Raw genomic sequence first — 18,984 nt, forward strand, 5'->3', positions numbered from 1 at the left:
GCAAGGCGAGGACCTTTAACCACTCACGCCACCGCGCCGGGCCCCCGGATGATTCTTACACCTACCTCTGAGAAACACAAAGCTGGTCTATCCAAGTGCCCAGAGAAGTGGCACCACGTCGTTAGCTTCTGGGGTGGAGGAATGGGAGAGGCGGGCCAGAGTAAAGAGAGTCTTGTTCTATGTTCCTAGGTTGGGATTTTCCCCACAAGCACGCATAACTTATCTTGAAACAAAATGTTGAAAATGTAACAAAACAAGAGCTGTCACATTGATACTAAGTGCTGAGTTCTGAATTATAGCATAATCCTTAACAGAAAAGCTGACAACCTATTTTAGACCGAAACTTCAGTGCAGGAGGTGAAGTGCACCTGTGACAGACATGACCGTGCGGGGCTCCGCGTGGCACGGCCTGTGCTGGATGACAATGATCCTGTTCTTTATTGAGCTGAGGCTTTAAAAAGCAGGAAAACATTCACACTTCCTCAGAATGAAGCAGATCCCCCCAATGTGGATGAGCACGTAAGTAGGCAGAGTAACACAAAACAAAAACCCAGAAAAAAAGGCCAAGACAAAGAGAAAATGTGAATTTTTTTTTTTTAAAAAAAAGCACAAAAATCCTACATACTAAAATTATACACATCAAGTATTGGTCCAATCTTGTATCAATCTATTTACAATGAAACAGCACCATGGTTTTCTCACCTGGGTTAGTGAAACATGCCCATAGAATATGACCCTTTAAAATGAAATAAACTCTTAACAAGAGCTCAAATCCTCAACAAACAAGACCTTCTGCTAATCATAAATATGTTATCAATTTTCTTAAGTCTAAACATCCACCTGTTTTACTTCCCAAATCGACAAACTTTTGAGAGATGTTGCTATGGCAATGTGACACGCAAGTGAATGTCTTTGCTGTCGGGGACAGTATGTTGAAATACCCTTACATGTCCACCCCTGAAAACGAAATAGCTGTCCTTTGGAATTTATGTGACTTTTTTTTTCTCCTGAATTTAGATTCAATTATTAGCAAACCTAAATTAGATATAACCACACTTTTTAAATGATTTGAATACAAAATAGAAAAGTAGTTAAAGCTCTCAAAAAACATGGCATAGTACAATTACAGATGTATTTAATCAGGCTATATGAAATTTAACTCTATTACATTTAAACTAATTAGCAGTTTGAATTTGCCGTTGAAAGTAGTAATGGTGTTTCACATCCAGGTAGGCATGGAGGCTTAGGGTTTCCCACTGAGCATGGTGTGTGTCCACCTCTTTCACACCTCAGGGACTCTCGGCTCTCGTGCTGCCCCTTTGCATGGAAGGAGCCTTTCAACGCCTCACCGTGAAACACGATCCTTGGCAGCTCTGCTCCAGCCACTGTGTACAACAGCCAGGTTATCTTAGCAGATCTCTGACAGGACCTAACTGGTGGATGGTTAACCGACCTCTGCTAGGAATGAGGCAGGCGGGAAAATGGTCGCCCGCCGTGCTGAGAGGCAGCGCTGAGTCAGAGCGCCAGAGGCCACTTCCCAGCATGTCGTCTTGCTCTTGATGTTTAAGGAAGGCCAGTGAACCTTTCGTGTTTGTCAACTGTGGTTTGAAATGTTTCTCTGGAAGACCAAAGAGAGGCATACCTCTCCCCGGAATGGGTTTTTCTTACATCATTCTTGCCAAGTGGGAAGCAGATATAATGAAGTTATTATCCATAGTGGAAACAGCTGTCATGGATTCCTGGCCTCCCTGACCCAGGCCCTATGCATCTGGGGGTCACAGTTAGCTCCAGGAAGTTCCAAGCAGAGTGCATCTGTCAATGAGGGTATTATATAGGAGTGACCTTCTAAGCCTGGACAGGAACACAGCCTTACTGATTACAGAAACGGTTCAGCATACTTGTGCGACAAGAGACTTTTCAACCAAGTACCAGCTGATGACAGACCTGACTGCACTGAAAACATTATTGCCGAGAGTTCCAGAAGGGTGCTGTCACCAACGTGCTGAAAGGCACCAGCATTTAGTGTGAATGTAAGTAAGGAGTTCCACAAGTGGGCGTGGGGCAAGCAGCACTGAGACAGTCTGCCAGTCTCCACTCCTTCAGGACCGCGGATGACACGAGCTAACGCTAACAAACCGGAGCAGGATGGAGGCTAACCTCCAGTGCTGGGCTTTTCCGAGTTCATTAAACAAACAAACAAACAAACAAAAAATCAAAGCCTCTGTCTTATAGCTGTTATTGATGATATCTGGAAATGATATGATTTGATGTACATATTTTTGGAAACTTTATTCAAAAGGTGCTTGGTGCTGTTCTTCACGGATGCAGCGTTCCTGTTATAGTCCCAATCATTTAAATACAGCAATTACATAGTTGGTGAATGTTTTAAAATAAATGGCTATCTATATCTTAACTGCTTCTCAAATTAGAAATTGTAGTTACATGAGTCTCGAAGGCTGGCTCTTTGTGTTTTTATTATTTTTGTTGGTCTCCATCACAGATGGAATTTTTCACTGGTAATTCCTCAGAACTAGATCCATTCATAGGGAATTTGGAGCAGTGAAAGCACATTTCACGCCACAGAGTGGGAAACAGGAGCGAGCAGGAAGCAGCTCAGTTGTCCACCGGGGGCGGGTTCTGCAGGGGCTGGCTCACTATCACCTGCACCACGTAGTCCTTTGGGATCTTCAGCTCTTCCAGCTTCATCTTGTCAGTGAGAGGTCTGCCGGAGAAGAACCACCGCTGACTGGCGGGCTCCACGCCCTCGGCTGTGTGCAGCCGCCTCTTCATGTGGAACACCGAGTCTGTGCTGCGGACCACCAGCTTGAGGTCCTTGCCGGTGGAGAGGCGCAAGCGCAACTGCGATTCGTAGCCGGAGTTGGGCGGAGGCTCGGGGATGTCCAGAGTCTCTATGTCACTCTTCTCCTCTATCATGTTGATCGGAGGCGCCAGGCAATAGACAGGAAGCTGGTATCTGTTCCCCAGCTCATCGTAGCACTCAGTAAGCGCACCTTCAGAAACAGAAGATCATTTTAACACAGGAGAGTGTGCTGCTGTTTACACTGAATTCATCATTTCATTAGAAGGGAAATGAAAACATAAAATTCAACTTAGTTCATACCGTTAGCGGTTAGATTAAAAGGAAATTTAAATGACACTAGGCTATCTTTTGAAGAAATTAATTAGCTACTCTAAACAAAACAAAACAAAACAAAAGAGTGCCTAATCCCAACTGACCAGAAGGCACGGTTCCAGTGTAGTTCTCTGCCTGGAAGTTTTAAACTCAAGTACTGAGGTCCCAAGAATCATAAACCCAGCGGAGGCAACCATGCCAGCTCTGCACTCACTGCTTACAGGGAACACACGGATGACTGAGGAGGTTTATTTAACCCTAATGAGTTAATCTACTGTAAAGAAGCTATGGATTAAAAACCAAGAACAAAAGGGGCATGAAGCTTGTAATGAGCTGGCACAGGTGAGGGAATAAAAGCACCTACAGCTTTAAAACAATTATTAATGGCTCATTTATTTATAAAGCACCAACTGCATTATAATTCCCAGGACTTCCCCTTTCCTGGGAAAGCTTAAAAGCGTAACAACGAATGTTTTCTGGTTGTGTGTAACACACCCTTTCCTCAAGCCCACGTGCTAATGTCATTCATCAACTCGGATTAAAAAAACCATCCTTACTGAGAACAAACATGCAGGGCAGTAATACAGGAGGTGGGATCCTGAGCAAAGGGCATCAACGGACAGACGAGCTGAGACACGATGCGTGTGGCCACGGGCACTGGGCTGAAACGACAAGGTCTCCAAACTGAGACCGTCATTGGTCACTAACTCGCCAAGCGTCTGCTCTGGTCTGCCTTCTAAGGTGACACAGCTCAGCCAGCAGGTGCAAATACACAAGTCCCCTTCTCTGTTCAGGCTGTATGCTGCTCAAACACTGCTATGACGTAGTGGGGAGGATTCACTTGAAGTCCGCTTGTGATCACGAGCAGCTCTCTACAGTAGTGACCACCACATTGCAAAGACGGCACATTTACTGAATTGTTCTTGAATAAACAGATACCTTAGAGAGACACTGTACCACATCACTACCAATGCAAGCAGGAGACACAGATGGCATTTCCACCCTCTATTAAACACTTGCACAACTGTGAGCAACATTTTTTTAAAGATTTATTTTTATTGGAAAGTCAGATATACACAGAGGAGAGACAGAGAGGAAGATCTTTATCTGCTGATTCTCTCCTCAAGTGGCTGCAATGGCTGGAGCTGAGCAGATCTGAAGCCAGGAGCTTCCTCCAGGTCTCCCACGCAGGTACAGGGTCCCAAGGCATTGGCCATCCTCGACTGCTTTCCCATGCCACAAGCAGGGAGCTGAATGGGAACCGGGGCTGCCAGGATTAGAACTAGCTGGCACTCATATGGGATGCACATCCTGGCATGTGCAAGGCGAGGACTTTAGCCGCTGTGCTACTGCAGTGGGCTCTCAGTGTAATTACTATTTTTACCACTTGAGGTTTGCATATGTATACAAGTCTACAAAAATCAAAAGTTAATGTTTCAGCAAGCACATGAAATGTCACCTTGGGACTTGGTGCAGTGGCCTAGCGGCTACAGTCCTCACCCTGAATGTGCCAGGATCCCATACGGGTGCTGATTCTAATCCTGGCAGCCCCACTTCCCACCCAGCTCCCTGCTTGTGGCCTGGGAAAGCAGTGGAGGATGGCCCAAAGCCTTGGGACCCTGCACCCGTGTGGGATACCCGGAAGAAGTTCCTGGATCCTGGCTTCAGATCGGTGCAGTATTGGTCGTTGCGGTTACTTGTGGAGTGAATCATCGGACGGAAGATCTTCCTCTCTGTCTCTCCTCCTCTCTGTATATCTGAGTTTGCAATAAAAATAAATAAATAAAAACGATATTAGCTTGATGGGCTTGGTGCGGTAGCTTAGTGGCTAAATCCTTGCCTTGCACATCTGGGATTCCGTATGGACACTGGTTCTAAACCTATCTGCTGCACATCCCATCCAGCTCTCTGTTTGTGGCCTGGGAAAGCAGTGGAGGATAATCCAATGTTTGGGACCCTGAATCTGTGTGGGAGACCCAGAGGAAGTTCCTGGCTCCTGGCTTTAGAGTAGCTCAGCTACAGTTGTTATGGCCACTTGAGGAGTGAATCAATGGACGGAAGATCTTTCTATCTGTATTTCCTCCCTGTATATTTGTCTTTTCAATAAAAGTAAATAAAAATCCTAAAAAAAGAAAGAGATGTTAAGCCTGATTATAGCGGTAGCTTCATAGGCACAGACCAGTTTAAGCTGATGAAACTGTTTAAATACGTCCTGTTTATAGTACTTCATTATACCTCTATTAAGCTAAAAACAAAAAAACAACAGAACAAAACAAAATAAAAAACCAAAACATTCAGATGGCAATGCCACTAATACGGAAAAAAAATCATCACACTCCCAAAATGAGTAAAGGGTGGGCCAATGCCTAGAATTCCAAGGCTCCTCTAACCCTCCTCAAGTCTCTATTTCCACTCCAGAAAAACAAAAGCAGATGAAGGTGAACAGTGGGGAGGGAACAGCGGCAGCCCGTCTGATGCAATTCAACCACGGTCTGCAGCAGCCTGGGCTGCGTTAGGTTCAAGATCAGTGCTCCTGGAACTCAGCTACCCCAGCACCTCCTACTGCATCCTAGGGGCTGGAATCAGAAATGCAGCACTTCAATGTCATTCCAGGCAGAGCTTAACACTGCCAAAGGCCTGCTCTGGGGTGGAAGTCTTTCCTCAGATGTTTCTTCCCTAACACAGGGGGCTTGAGATCTTCTTTTCAATAACCAAAACCTCCTATGGTAGAGGCAGGCATCAACATGCAAGCTACAGGCATGTGAAGTGACAGAATGAATGTAAAGAAACGAAGCAGAGGGTTCAGGCAGTTCTACTTGCAGCCGATGAACCAACCAAAACTGTGGACAGACAGTAAGATCACAGAGTGGCTGGGATCTGGCCAGACCTAAAGGAAAGTAAAAGCCCAACCTTAGACATGCTGAGTCAGTTTCCTCCATGGTAATAGTATCTGGCCTGCCTGCACAGCTGCTGTACAGACTTAAAGAAACAAGTTACCTAGCAATTATAATAAATTTATAGAAAACTCCTGGTAATGCAGGTTCTTAAAAAAATTTAAAAAAACCTTCAACAGAATTTTTTGTTTGTTTTTAGAACATTAATCATTATTTTTTACTTATTTGAAAGGCATGGTGTAAGACACTTCTGGTGTACTTCTCAGACCCCACGACAAGCACAGGGGTCCTGAGTGGGTGACAGGGCCACCACCATCAGCACCCAGGCTATGCCAGCAGGAAGCTGGAATCTGAAGCAGAGCTGGGACTGGATCCAGACACTGAGACAGGTGATGCAGGCACTGTCCAACCCTCACCCTCACACAGGAGCCAGCGCAATGGGAGACCCAAATGAAGCTACTGGCTCCCAGCTCTGAACCAGCTCAGCTTTGCTCTTTGCAGCCAGTTAGACAGTGAACCACTAGATGGAAGACCTCTCATTCTGTCTCTCCTTCTCTATCTGTAAGTCTCTGCCTTTCCAATAAAAATAAATCTTCTTGAAAAAAAAAATTTTATTATAATATTTTTATTGAAAAATCAAAATTAAGAGAAGCAGCAACAAAGATAAGATGCTTCGTCCACTGGTTCACTCCCCAAGTGGCCACAATGGCCAGAGCTAATCTGATCCAAAGCAAGGAGCCAGGAGCTCCCAGCTTCAGCCTGGCCCAGTTCCAACTGATTTTTTGTTTGCTTCTCTGTTTTCATTAAAAAAAAAAAAATTTTTTTTTTATTGTAAAGGCAGATCAGATTTACAAAGAGAAGGAGAAACAGAGTAAGATCTTCCACCTGCTGCTTCACTGCCCAAATGATCTCAGTGGCTGGAACTGAGCCGATCTGAAGCCAGGAGCTTCCCCTGGGTCTCCCGTGAAGATATGGGGTTGTAAGGCTTTGCACCATCCTCTACTGCTTTCCTCGGCACAGCAGGATGGGAAGTAGAGCAGCTGGGACATGAACCAGTGCCCACATGGGATCCTGGTGCTTGAAAGGTGAGAATTTGACCACTGAGCCATTGTGCTGGGCCCAATCCCACCTGTTGTATGCATTTGCGCAGTGAACAACTGAATGGAAAATTCTGTCTTTCCCTCTTTCTCTGCCTTTCAAACAAATAAACAAGTTTTTAAAACTAAAAAAAAAAAAATTGTAGCAGTTGGTATAGCATGCTCCCTGGGGCCTCATCAGACACCCTGCTTTTCCCATCTTCCCCAGAATGGGACGGAAAGGAGGTCTTCCTCACATACAAGCCTGCTCACTGAGCCTCCCACCCCAGCTATTTCCAGACTTCGATTACTCTAACTAAAGCAAAAGGATGAGAGAGCAGAGGAGTGTAATAACCTACGTTTATAATTCTCAACCATTTTTGTCTCTTTGAGTCTAGAGAGAAGATGACACAAGTTATAGTTTACTAGCCATCAGATTCTTTAAGAACATTTCATTTCTAAATACAAGAGACTGGCAAAAATATTCTATCTCCCATGTCATTATAGTGCCTTTATTTTAATTTCTAAACTTTAAGAATTATCAATGCAGTTTCTTAAATAATAAATTCTTAGGGGGACCTTCAGAGCAATAAAAATGCATGGCCTGTTTTCCGGGTCTCTGACATGCCTGCAGTGCCGGCATCCTGTTAGGGTGTTTGTTCAAGTTCTGCCTGCTCTACTTCTTCTTTTCAGTTCCCAAGTGGCCCAAACAGCTGCATCTGAGCTGATCCAAAGCCAGGAGCCAGGAGCTTCTCCCAGGTCTCCCACGCGGGTGCAGGGTCCTCCACTGCTTTCCCAGGCCACAAGCAGGGAGCTGGATGGGAAGTGGAGCAGTCAGGATAGGAACCGGTGTCCATATAGGATCCTTGCAGATGCAGAAAGGATTGAAGCAGCAGGCTATTGTGCAGGATCCTGCTCTGCTCTATTTCTGATCCAGATCCCTGCTAATGCACCTGGGAAAGCAGTGGAAAATAGCCCAAGCCCCTGGGACCCTGTACCCATGTGGGAGACCAAGATGGAGCTCCTGACTCCTGGTGTTGGCCCGGCGCAGCTCCGGCCAAGGCAGCCATCCGGGAGAGTGAACCGGCATGTGATAGATCTGGGCCTGTCCCTTTCTCTGTAACTCTACCTTTCACATAAATAAATAAATCGTAAAATCATAAAAAAACAAAAAACGTACTGAGCTAGTTTACAGAATCTAATTAAAAGACTCATCTAAGAAATCTCACTGATAAGCATTAGAAAGAAACAGCAAAATTCAGTTAATGACTCAATAATATTAATATCATAAATTTATTACAGCGCTTTGGAGGAAAAAGGCTCAGACAACAGCCTGACTCCTTCATGCTTATGCAGAAAAATATAATTAAGCCTAGAGAGGGAGCTCATTTAATATTCTCGAAGTACCAAGAGTAAGTCTCCCCAGATTTATTATTAGGTGGGACTGATATGACTTTTCCTGCAGTTTACAGAGCTAAGGAAGACAAGGGACTTGAGTCTTCGGCGCCAGCCGCACCCCACTGGATGCACAAGGGTCCTGCCTTACATGAAGCAGAGCTCTTCCCCCCAGGGACTTGAAAGCAAGGCCACGATTTTAGAACACAATCAGATATTCTTACAAATAACTTCGTTAAGTACTAGGAAAGGAATTCAAAACTGCTAAATCTCAGGTTTCTAAAACTGAAACTAACACACATGACTCTTCTACTTGTGGGCTTGTACACTGCAAAACGTAAGCTTACAGGTATGAAAAAGAGGAGGATGATAAAGCTATGCATAGAGGAAGGTCCTTTACCTTGTATTATATAAAATGATCATTACAAAACTGAAAGAGACAATGAAACAAGAATATGTCAACCAGAACCCCCAGTCACATCAGAGTTAAAGAATCCAGGGACTGGAGTTGGCTCTGTGGCCGAGTGGATGAAGCTGCTGCCGGTGAAGCCCAGTATTCCTTATGGGCATCAGTTCATGCCCCTGTTGCTCCACTGCCTGGGAAAGCAGCAGTGCGTCCCTGTCACTCATATAGGAGGTCCGATGAACCTGCTGGCTTCAGCTGGCCCATCCCTGGCCACTGAGGTCATCTGGAAAGAGAACCCGTGCACAAAAGATCTCTCTGTCTTGTTCTCTCTGTAACTCTTGATTTTCAAATAATTAAGTCTTTTAAAAAAAGCCAGGGGTTAATCTAAAACTAAAGATTAATACTGGAGCACAGTGCAATGGCAGTTCAGTGACTAAAATTTTCACCTTGTATGCAATGAGATTCCATATGGGTGCCCATTGTGTCCTGGCTGAACTACTTCCCATCCAGCTCCCTGCTTGTAGTTGGGAAAGCGGTCGAGGACAGCCCAAAGCCTTGGGACCTTCACCCACGTGGGAGACCTGGAGAAGTTCCTGGGTTTGGATTTGCGCAGCTCTTACTGTTGTGGCCATCTGGGGAGTGAACCAGCAGCTAGAAGATCTTTTTGTATCTCCTTCTCTTTGTAAATTTGCCTTTCCAATAAAAAATAAAGCTCAAAATACTCAGTGAAATGTCATTCTACTATAAATTTTCCAATGCAGGACAGATCATTTTGCATATCATCTTTGTGCAGGGACATTCTAATCTTCTCTGTATAATTCCAATTGTAGTATATGTGCTGCCGAAGCAAGCATGGGGACAGATTATTTTAAGATGCTTTTTTTTTAAAGGTTTATTTTTATTGCAAAGTCAGATATACAGAGAGGAGGAGATACAGAGAGAAAGCTCTTATATCCGAAGATTCACTCCCCAAGTAACAGCAATGACCGATGCTGCGCAGATCCGAAGCCAAGAGTCAGGAACTTCCTCCAGGTCTTCCACATAGGTACAGGGTCCCAAGGCTTTGGGCCGTCCTCAACTGCTTTCCCAGGCCACAAGCAGGGAGCTGGATGGGAAGTGGAGCAGCCGGGATTAGATCCAATGACCATATGGGATCACGGCACACTCAAGGTGAGGACTCAGCCGGTACGCCATTGCGCCGGGTCCAAAATGCATTTATTTTTACTAGATAATAAAATATTTTATTTTATTTTATACAGAGAGGATAATGAGTATACAGAGAATAATCAGTATATATAGAGAAAAATGAATCTGCCGGGTCACTCCCAAGTGGCTGCACTGGCTGGAACACAGCCTGCAAGTTTACCTTGTGGGTCTCTGGGGAGGATACTGGCTGAAAAGAACCCTGTTGAGGGCAGGGCGACGGGAGTGGGGTGCAGACAGTGCTCTCTTGGGCAACTGACAACGTTTATTTCCAGGGTTACAGTTCTTATACAATTAGTAAAACAACATCTGAAAAACAACTCAGACTTAGGTCATGTCTGAACTTGGAGTTCAAGGAAAGGTAACAAGGCACCTTGGTCAAACCGCTATTGAAACAGGTACTAGATAAGGAGTTTTGTCTGTCCTTGGTTAGCTGACTAGACAGAGCACAGATACTCGCCTATCATCAAGGAGAGTCTGAAAACACCTGCAAGGACTCAAGGGGGGCAGCATGCACACTTGGCAAGGGCTCCTCCACCTCCTCTTCGTGGAGCCTCAACAGGTTCCCAGCCTGTCATCTGTCTTTCCAGCTTATCTTGCTGGATGCACTGTGAACACAGTCAATCTGAAGACAGGAGCATCTTCTGGGCCTCCCATGCAGGTGCAGGGTCCCAAGGCTTTCTAAGGGGTATCCACGACTGCTTTCCCAGGCTATAAGCAGGGAGCTGGATGTGAAGTAGAGCAGCCAGAACAGGAACCGGTGCCCATTTAGGATCCTTGTGCTTAAACGGGGAGGATTAGCCAATCAAGCCATTGCACTGAGCCAGGAGAGATTTTTACATATGTGTGGGGGAAAAAAATCAGCAGTGGGTGTCTGACAAATGTTAATAATACAAAGGGCCAACATCGTAATGCAGCAGGTGAAGCTTTCATCTGCGACACCAGCATACCACACTGAAGTGCCAGTCTGGAATCCCAGTAGCTGCATCTCCAATACAGCTCCCTGTGAATGCACCTGAGGGAGCATTGGCTGTTGGTCTGGTACTTGGGACCTGCGAATGCACCTGAGGGAGCATCGGCTGACGGTCTGGTACTTGGGACCCCACCATACATATGGGAGATTCAGATGGAGTTCCAGACTACTAAAACTACTGTGGCCAACCAGCTTCTCTGCCTTTCAAATAAGTTTTTTTGAAATTTAATAGCACAAGCCTGTGCTAATAAATTTTGATAATAATAAAGAACAGACAGCTATTAAAAAGAGAGAGAATGTTTCTTGGAAGTATAATTAATCAGGAAATTAATGGAGATTTGGAAAGTTGGCAAGCAGAGTAAGAGAAACATCTTTTATTTGAAAGAGTCAAAGAACATAAAGCAGATGATTAAATAATGAAAAACACTGTCCCAGCTGTAGACAACTGCTTAGGTTGGTGGGAGAAACACAGCTGAGGCTAGCAGGCATTCTGGGCCTGGTTAATGCCAAAACTGTATTAACTAGACCAGTGTGCCAGCATAGCTGCTTTTTTTTTTTTTTTTAAATACTTGGGGAAGGCAGGGAACTCCGGCCTGGGACATGCCAACCCAGGCCCCAGGCTGGGGAGCTGCTGACTGCCTCAGCAAAGGGGTCTGGGGAAGTACTGGAATACAGTGGCTGAGACGGAATGGTTTAGAGGAGGGAAACTGGAGGGTATGTTTGGGTCAGACCAAGATACCTGCTCACGGGGGAGACCTGGGGCTGGGCTAAATAGCATTGTCCACTGCCTACTGGACACACAAAAGGTGGAGCTGGGGCTCACGCCTGGCTGGGCTAGGCCAAAGTACCGGCCAGCAGGGGTGGAGCCATATCAGCTGGTCCTCTGATCCCACCAGAAAACAAGAGAAACATATGTGGGGGAAGCTTCTTGAGCAGATTGTGAGGTCCCCTCTGTGGGACTGCAGTACCCACTGGTTTACACAGAGAGCTAGGGGTGGTGACAGGCTGAGCCAGGCTGGACCACAGAACTCACCTGCCAAGAATCTGCCAACAATCTGATACTCACAGGAGCCAGGGCTGGGAAGAGGCTGAGCTGGACCAGGCTGCAGCACTCACCAGCATATGCAAAGAGCAGACCATGCCAAGCAGGGCCATGGCACCGGCTGATATGCCTGAGATCCTGGAAGGGGTACTAGGGGAACTCCCCTTCTGGGCTGCAACTCCTGTTGGGGAGCACAACAGCTGGGGATGGGGACAGGTCAGGTCAGGCAAGATTATAGGACCAGTTGGCACGCATGACAGCAAGGACAAGGTATGGGTAATGCCCAGCTGGGACAGGCTGCAATAATGCCAATGAGAGCGGAGTCTCTGGGTGGACCATGCCAGGCTGGACTGAAGCACCCATCAGTACCCACAAGATCTAGGACTGAGGACTGAATAGGCCTGGCAGCAGAACTCTGGGGACTACTCTGCTAGGTTGCAGCTCCCACTGAGGAGTGTGAGAACTGGGGCTGTGGCATGCATGTGGGCTGAGTTTGGGGGTGGGCCAGACTAGGCTAGGCTGTAACACCCACTGGTTCACATGAGAGCCGGTTTTAGGTTGGGACAGGTTGGGTGGGTCGGGCTAAGCTAGGCTGTAGCATTCAACAGCAAGAGCTGGAATGGGGCTGACTGGCCTGCAGCATCCACCAGTGAGTGCCAGGACTGGGGTTTAGCCATATCAGGCTGTGCCACAGCACCTATCAGCACATCTGGGGCTGGGAGGGGCCCTGCTAGAGGAACTTGGAGAGCTCCCCTGCTAGGCTGCAGCTCCTGCTGGGCAGCGTGAGAAAGGGCTAGGACCAGGCTGGACCATAGCACCTGTTGGCATATGTGTGAGCCAGGTCTGGGAGTGGGCTGGGCCAGTCCACAGAACACTGGTCTGAGAAAGAGCCAGGACAGGGCATAGGCCAGGCAGGTTTGGACTGCAACATTTACTTGTTCACAAGAGGGTTTGGCGTGGGCCAGGCTGGACTAGGCTGTTGCTCCTGCCAGCAAGAGCTGGTACTAAGGGTGGGCCAGGCTGAGTCAGGCTATACCACCTGCTAGCAAATACCCAAAATGGGGGTGGGTCATCTCACCTGGTCTGCAGCACTCACTGACACACATAAGATCTGGGGCTGGAAGCAGGCCTGGTAGATGAACTTCAGCGACTCCTTTGCTGGGCCACTGCTTCCACTGGTAAACAAGAGAGCTGAGACTTGCCGGTAGGCCAGTCTGAGGAATGGCCAGACTGGGCTAGACTTTGCACCTGCTGGCATGTATAAGAGCCAGAATGAGTGCAGGCTGGTTGGGCTAGGCTGCAGCACCCTCTGGCAAATGATGGGACTGGGTACAAGTTATGGCAGGCTGGACCACACTATCCCCTGGCACGCACAAGATCCAGGACTGGGATCAGGTTCGGCAGAGAAACTGTGGGTGCTACTCTGCTAGGCTCTAGCTCCTACTAGTGACCACAGGAACCAGGGTTGGTGGCAGACCTGGCTGGGCAAGGCAGCAACACAAATCAGTATGTGTGTGAGCTGGGTCTGAGGGCGTGGCAGGCTGAGCTAAGCTGTAGCACCCATGGGTGCGCACAAGAGTCAGATGGGATGCAGGATGGATCGGGCTAAGCTGCAGCACATGCCAAAATCGGTGTTGGGAGCGGGCCTGATGGGGCTTATTGGGGGTCACCCTGACTAAGCCACTACCTGGACTAGGCTAGGCTACGGTCACCTGCTGGTTTGCTAGAGATGGGGCCAAGGCAGAATTGACCAGGAGCTGCATCCACTGGTATGTGTTGGCTGGTATTAGGTGATGGACCAAACCTGACCCTGCACTAGCTGGCACAAAAGTCAAGTTTGGGCCCGGCGCGGTGGCGCAAGTGGTTAAAGGTCCTCGCCTTGCACGCCCGGGATCCCATATGGGCGCCGGTTCTAATCCCGGCAGCCCCGCTTCCCTTCCAGCTCCCTGCCTGTGGCCTGGGAAAGCAGTTGAGGACGGCCCAAAGCTTTGGGACCCTGCACCCGCGTGGGAGACCCGGAAGAGGCTCCTGGCTTCGGATCGGCATAGTATCGGCCCGTTGCGCTCACTTGGGGAGTGAATCATCGGACGGAAGATCTTCCTCTCTGTCTCTCCTCTCTGTATATCCGCCTTTCCAATGAAAAAATAATAAAAATAAATCTTAAAAAAAAAAAAAAAAAGTCAAGTTTGTAGTCACCTAGGGGAGTTTTCTTGGAGGACTCCCCAACCAGATGGCTGGACTCAAACCTGGCATGGAGAAAATCACAATATATGTGGTCCAACCTTGGAGTTCATGTGTTGACACTTGGGGCTCCCTTCCTGGGGACACAGGAAGAGGGAAAAAAAAGCAAACATTTGTCCTACACACCTTTTTTCATACCTTGGCTCTACTCACCCTAATCAGAGACCCACATGGGCATGCATCCCTCTCAACTATGTAAACAATGCTAAAAATTAAAATCCTAAAAATAATGAAAAAGAGAAACACTGAGCCTGGCGCAGTGGCCTAGTGGCTAAAGTCCTTGCCTTGAACACGCCAGGATCTCATATTCATATGGGTGCTGGTTCATGTCCTGGCAGCCCCACTTCCCATCCAGCTCCTGCTTGTGGCCTGGGAAAGCAGTGGAGGACGGCCCAAAGCCTTGGGATTCTGCACTCACGTGGGAGACCTGGAAGAAGTTCCTGGCTCCTGGCTTCAGATCGGCACTGGCCGTGGAGCCCACTTGGGGAGTGAATCGTCGGACGGAAAATTTTCCTCTGTATCTCCTCATCTCTGTATATCTGACTTCGCAATAAAACTAAAATAAATCTTAAGATGAAAAACAACAAAAAAGGAAACAACAGACATACTAATAATGTAGAAAACCAAGGGGAGATTTTAGGGCAAACAGCAACAAAACAATAATGATGAAAAGAAAACAACTCTAGAGAACTTAGGAAGCTTGCCTATTACAGAGGCCTGAAGGTACAACCTAGAATTACATTAACTTGAAAAACTGAAGAGAAAATGTAGATTTACTAAAACAGAAATCAAAAGCATAACAAATAGAAATAAAATCAATGTCATATGAAATATTTTAATGTCTCTAACCCAGAAGAACAAGCCAGAGTTATCAGAGGCATGGGTCTGGGTCCCCGCATCCCGGAACCACCCAGGGCTATGGCTGTCCTCAAGAGTTACACGCCCAGGTGAGGCAGAGAGGTTTCCAGGAGCAGAAGACTGTCCTGGAGGACATGCTATGGGGTGGGCATTCGGCTGAGCCATCTGCATCCCGTAACGGGGACTGCCTAGGTTCAGTCTCAGCGCCTGGTTCCTGACCGCACTGCCCACTAACACAGACCCCGGGGAGGCCGCAGCCGAGGCTCAAGGACTGCATGGGCAGACCCAGACACCAGGCAACCTGGCAAGCTCCCCTGTGCTGCTGGCAGCAGTGACGGCTGTCACATACACACAGGAGACCTCGGCCGAGTTCCTACCCCCTGGCTTCCAGCTGGAATTGGCGATGGCAACTCTGTCAGTCTGTCTCTTAAATAAATAAAAATGTAAAGATCAGATCGGGTTTTAGGCTCCTGGCTTTAGCCGTGCTCAGCCTGACTGTGGTGGGCGCTGGGGCAGGGAACCTGTGTGTGTTCTATCACTCTACCTTTCAAGTGGGTGAACCTAAATACTTCAACAACAACAACAACAAAAAAAATCAACACGCATAAGTAAAATTTATCTTCAGTTGAAATATACACAAAGAGGAATGTTATTCTTACTATTTCAAAGAAAAGAGTTAGAGTAATGCAAAAGAAAAAAAAGGCCAAAAGTGTTTTCCCATTTGGTCGCTGGCGATCGTGTGTGCTTTGCCCTTGGGGAGCCCCCACCTACCATGCGGCAGTGTGATGTTTGCACCGTCAATGATTGCTTGTGCCAGTTCATGATCGTTGCTCTCAAAAGCATGCGCAGCAGCCTTCAGGGCATCCCAAATCTCTTTGCGGCCTTCAAAAGCTGGTGCAGTGTCCCAAAATTCATCCCTCTTGCTGCGCAGCTGTCCATCTGTCATAGGATAATCGCTTTTCCATTTTGGTTTCTCCTTTTTCAAAGGCTGGTTACGACCTAAAGCAACTGAGAAAACAACAAGACAAGGTCATCCAAAACTGATAATGAGATGTATCAGAAGTTACCCGGTCTTTCTTAATTTCTTCCATCAAAATTATAGCCAAAATTTTAATGACTAATTTAAAAAAATGATTTATTTATTCTTATTGTAAAGTCAGATATATACAGAGAAAAGGAAAGACAGAGAGGAAGATCTCCCATCCACTGATTCACTCCCTAAGCGGTCGCAATGACTGGAGCTGCGCCACTTCGAAGCCAGGAGCCGAGAGCTTCTTCTGGGTCTCCCACGCAGGTGCAGGGTCCCAAGGCTTTGAGCTGTCCTTGACTGCTTTCCCAGGCCACAGGCAGGGAGCTGGAAAGTAAGTGGGATTAGAACAGGCTCCCATATGGGATCCTGGCATGTGCAAGGCGAGGACTTGAGCCACTAGGCCACCGCGCCGGGCCTGACTACTCATTTTGTATTCTGAAATTCCCAGCTTTCGGGGTAAAGCTGCCACCTGCGAGGCCAGCAAACCACACGGGAGCTGGCTTATAGCCCAATTGTTTCACTTCTGATCTACTTTTCTGCTAATGGCCTGGGAAATTGGAGAAAGAGGACCTAAATGTTTGGCCCCTTACTACCCATGTGAGAGACCTGGAAAAAGCTCCTTGTTTTAGCCTAGCCCAGCCCTGGTTACTGCAGCCATGTGGGTATTGAACCAGCAGATGGAAAATCTCTCTCTGTCATCCTTTCAAAAACAAATCTAAGGGCCCAGCATGGTAGCCTAGTGGCTAAATCCTTGCCTGCCATGCACGGGATCCCATATGGGCAGCTGGTTCATATCCCAGTTGCTTCACTTCCCATCTAGCTTTCTGGGAAAGCAGTTGATGGGGGCCCAAAGCCTTAGGACCCTGTATCTGCATGGGAGACCCGGAAGAAGCTCCTGGCTTCAGATCTGCTCAGCCTTAGCTATTGCGGCCACTGGGGGAATGAACCAGCAGACAGAAGATTTTTCTCCCTGTATCTCCTTCTCTCTGGAAATCCGATTTTCCAATAAAAGTAAATCTTTAAAAAATAAAAACCAAAGAATTCCCCAACTCATTTTAGACTAAAAGAGCAAATGGAGTCATCAGATGGCGTTCTGTGAACCTTCTCTTTCTGACACACCTTTTCCAAAGGATGATGAAAAGAACTGTATTTGTATCATCCTACCAGCTTGGTAAAGATCATGATCACGGAGAGGGACACATGTAGGTGTGAGTACGAAGGAAATCTACATTTTCCTCTTAATACCTTTTAACTTGCTATGAACCAAACATTGTTTTTAAAATTGAAATCTTTAAAAAACAAAGTTTCGCCAAAAAAAAAAAAAACCCTCAAATAATAGCACTGGTTTAGCCGACCAATAGCAGAATGACAGTCTAAAGGGTTCCCTCAAAGAAAAATACACAGGGATAAGCAAATGGCAGTAGTAGCCTGAATTTCAGGATTGTGGGACATCTAGAGGCAGGAAGCAGGAACTGACAAAATCCCAGTGGGCTGCTTCTTGGCGTCCACCAGATCCATGAAGAAAACGACTGGAGGGAAATTTCCTGCATCATTCCCGTTCTGCACTTCAAAGAGCTGTGAATACTTTTCTTTGAACCTCAAATAGGAGCTGGTTTAGACAGGGGTGCAAGAGAAGGACTTCCTCTTCTCCAGAGGAACTACAAAGGTAACTGTGCCAAGGGACAGGCTCCGAGATCAAGGAACAGACCAGCTACACTATCCTGCTCCACTTGCAACCCAGGAGGAGGAGGAGCAAGGAGCGGACCCCACGTGGCAAGTCTGATGCACTTCTCACCTGCCGCGTGGTTCACACTGACCCACAGAGCCCTTCTTAACTCTGGCTTTGGAGGATCGGTTATATGGTACCAGGTTAAAAAAAAAAAAAAAACAACTTTGAAAGATTAAAAAGAAAACTGAAACTTGATGAAAAGTTACGAGTATTGTGAAACAGTGGGTGGGAAATAAATGACAGAGCAGGTGGGAAGGAGAGAAGGTGTGTGTCAAAATTCAATGTTCTATATTTAACTGCAGGAAGAATACCAACTTAAAATGGTTCTAAAGCATCCATGAAATCATCCACTCCTTCATTAGGTCAGGCCCAAATGAAATTAACAGAAAGTAAATGAACATGACTTTGGTCTCTGAGGAAATTCTGCACCATAACGCAGCTTGTCCACACTGACACTTGGATTAAACCATGCTCTCTCTTCATCTGCTCACTGTATCTTAAAGCCACACACATCAGGCTTCGGTCCTTTGCTTCCGGGGTTGCAGACTATGCCAACCACCAGGTGTTTCCCCTTCGCACCTAGTGCTGATTCACAATACTTTTTGGCTCACTAATCTGTCCTAATGAAACGGAAAATATCTGAATTCTAAATGGGCGTGGACAGCTCAGCAGGAAAAATGTCCATTTTGTAGCAAAGCTACAGGTCTCCTTATTTAGTCAACAAATACATGCTGTTCATTATATTAAGGAAGTTACAATTGATTTGTCTACCAGGTTCAATTTAAATGTGAGAAATACAATTTATACTAATGATTTCCTGGCATTTTCCAAATACAGAAGAGGGCAGATACAGCACAACTTTCCAAAAGCTGTCCAGAACATTTTCAATAATCACAGCCCACAAACTGGTTTCACAAAAAAACCTGAAATGCCAGGTGAACTTTCTTCCCCTGCCATTTCGTCCCTCCGATGGGTTAGAGTGTATGCAGAGTGGGGTGGAAAAC

At 46.7% G+C, this 18,984-nt stretch overlaps 1 protein-coding gene and 1 non-coding gene across 3 annotated transcripts in view; both read right to left on the minus strand.

The window, feature by feature from the left end:
* Window positions 1-618: 618 nt before the first annotated feature.
* The window catches only part of UBTD2 (ubiquitin domain containing 2), a 53,950-nt gene continuing 35,584 nt past the window's right edge, over window positions 619-18,984 (minus strand). The window contains exons 2-3 of one of the 2 annotated variants that reach the window (XM_040972238.1): window positions 15,993-16,229; window positions 619-3,011 (exon numbers count right to left, since the gene is read on the minus strand). In XM_040972238.1, the coding sequence (XP_040828172.1) occupies window positions 2,614-3,011; window positions 15,993-16,229 (635 nt within the window). In that variant the 3' untranslated portion in view covers window positions 619-2,613. The remainder of the gene's footprint in view (window positions 3,012-15,992; window positions 16,230-18,984) is intronic. The other variant, XM_040972245.1, reaches the window with a different exon arrangement.
* On the minus strand, window positions 9,648-9,758 carry LOC121154571. Its single transcript, XR_005883559.1, has one exon. It is a non-coding gene; the product is annotated as a U6 spliceosomal RNA (small nuclear RNA).

Source organism: Ochotona curzoniae, unplaced genomic scaffold (assembly GCF_017591425.1).
Source record: "Ochotona curzoniae isolate NIBS_2020 unplaced genomic scaffold, NIBS_Ocur_1.0 contig_1, whole genome shotgun sequence".
NCBI lineage: Eukaryota > Metazoa > Chordata > Mammalia > Lagomorpha > Ochotonidae > Ochotona > Ochotona curzoniae.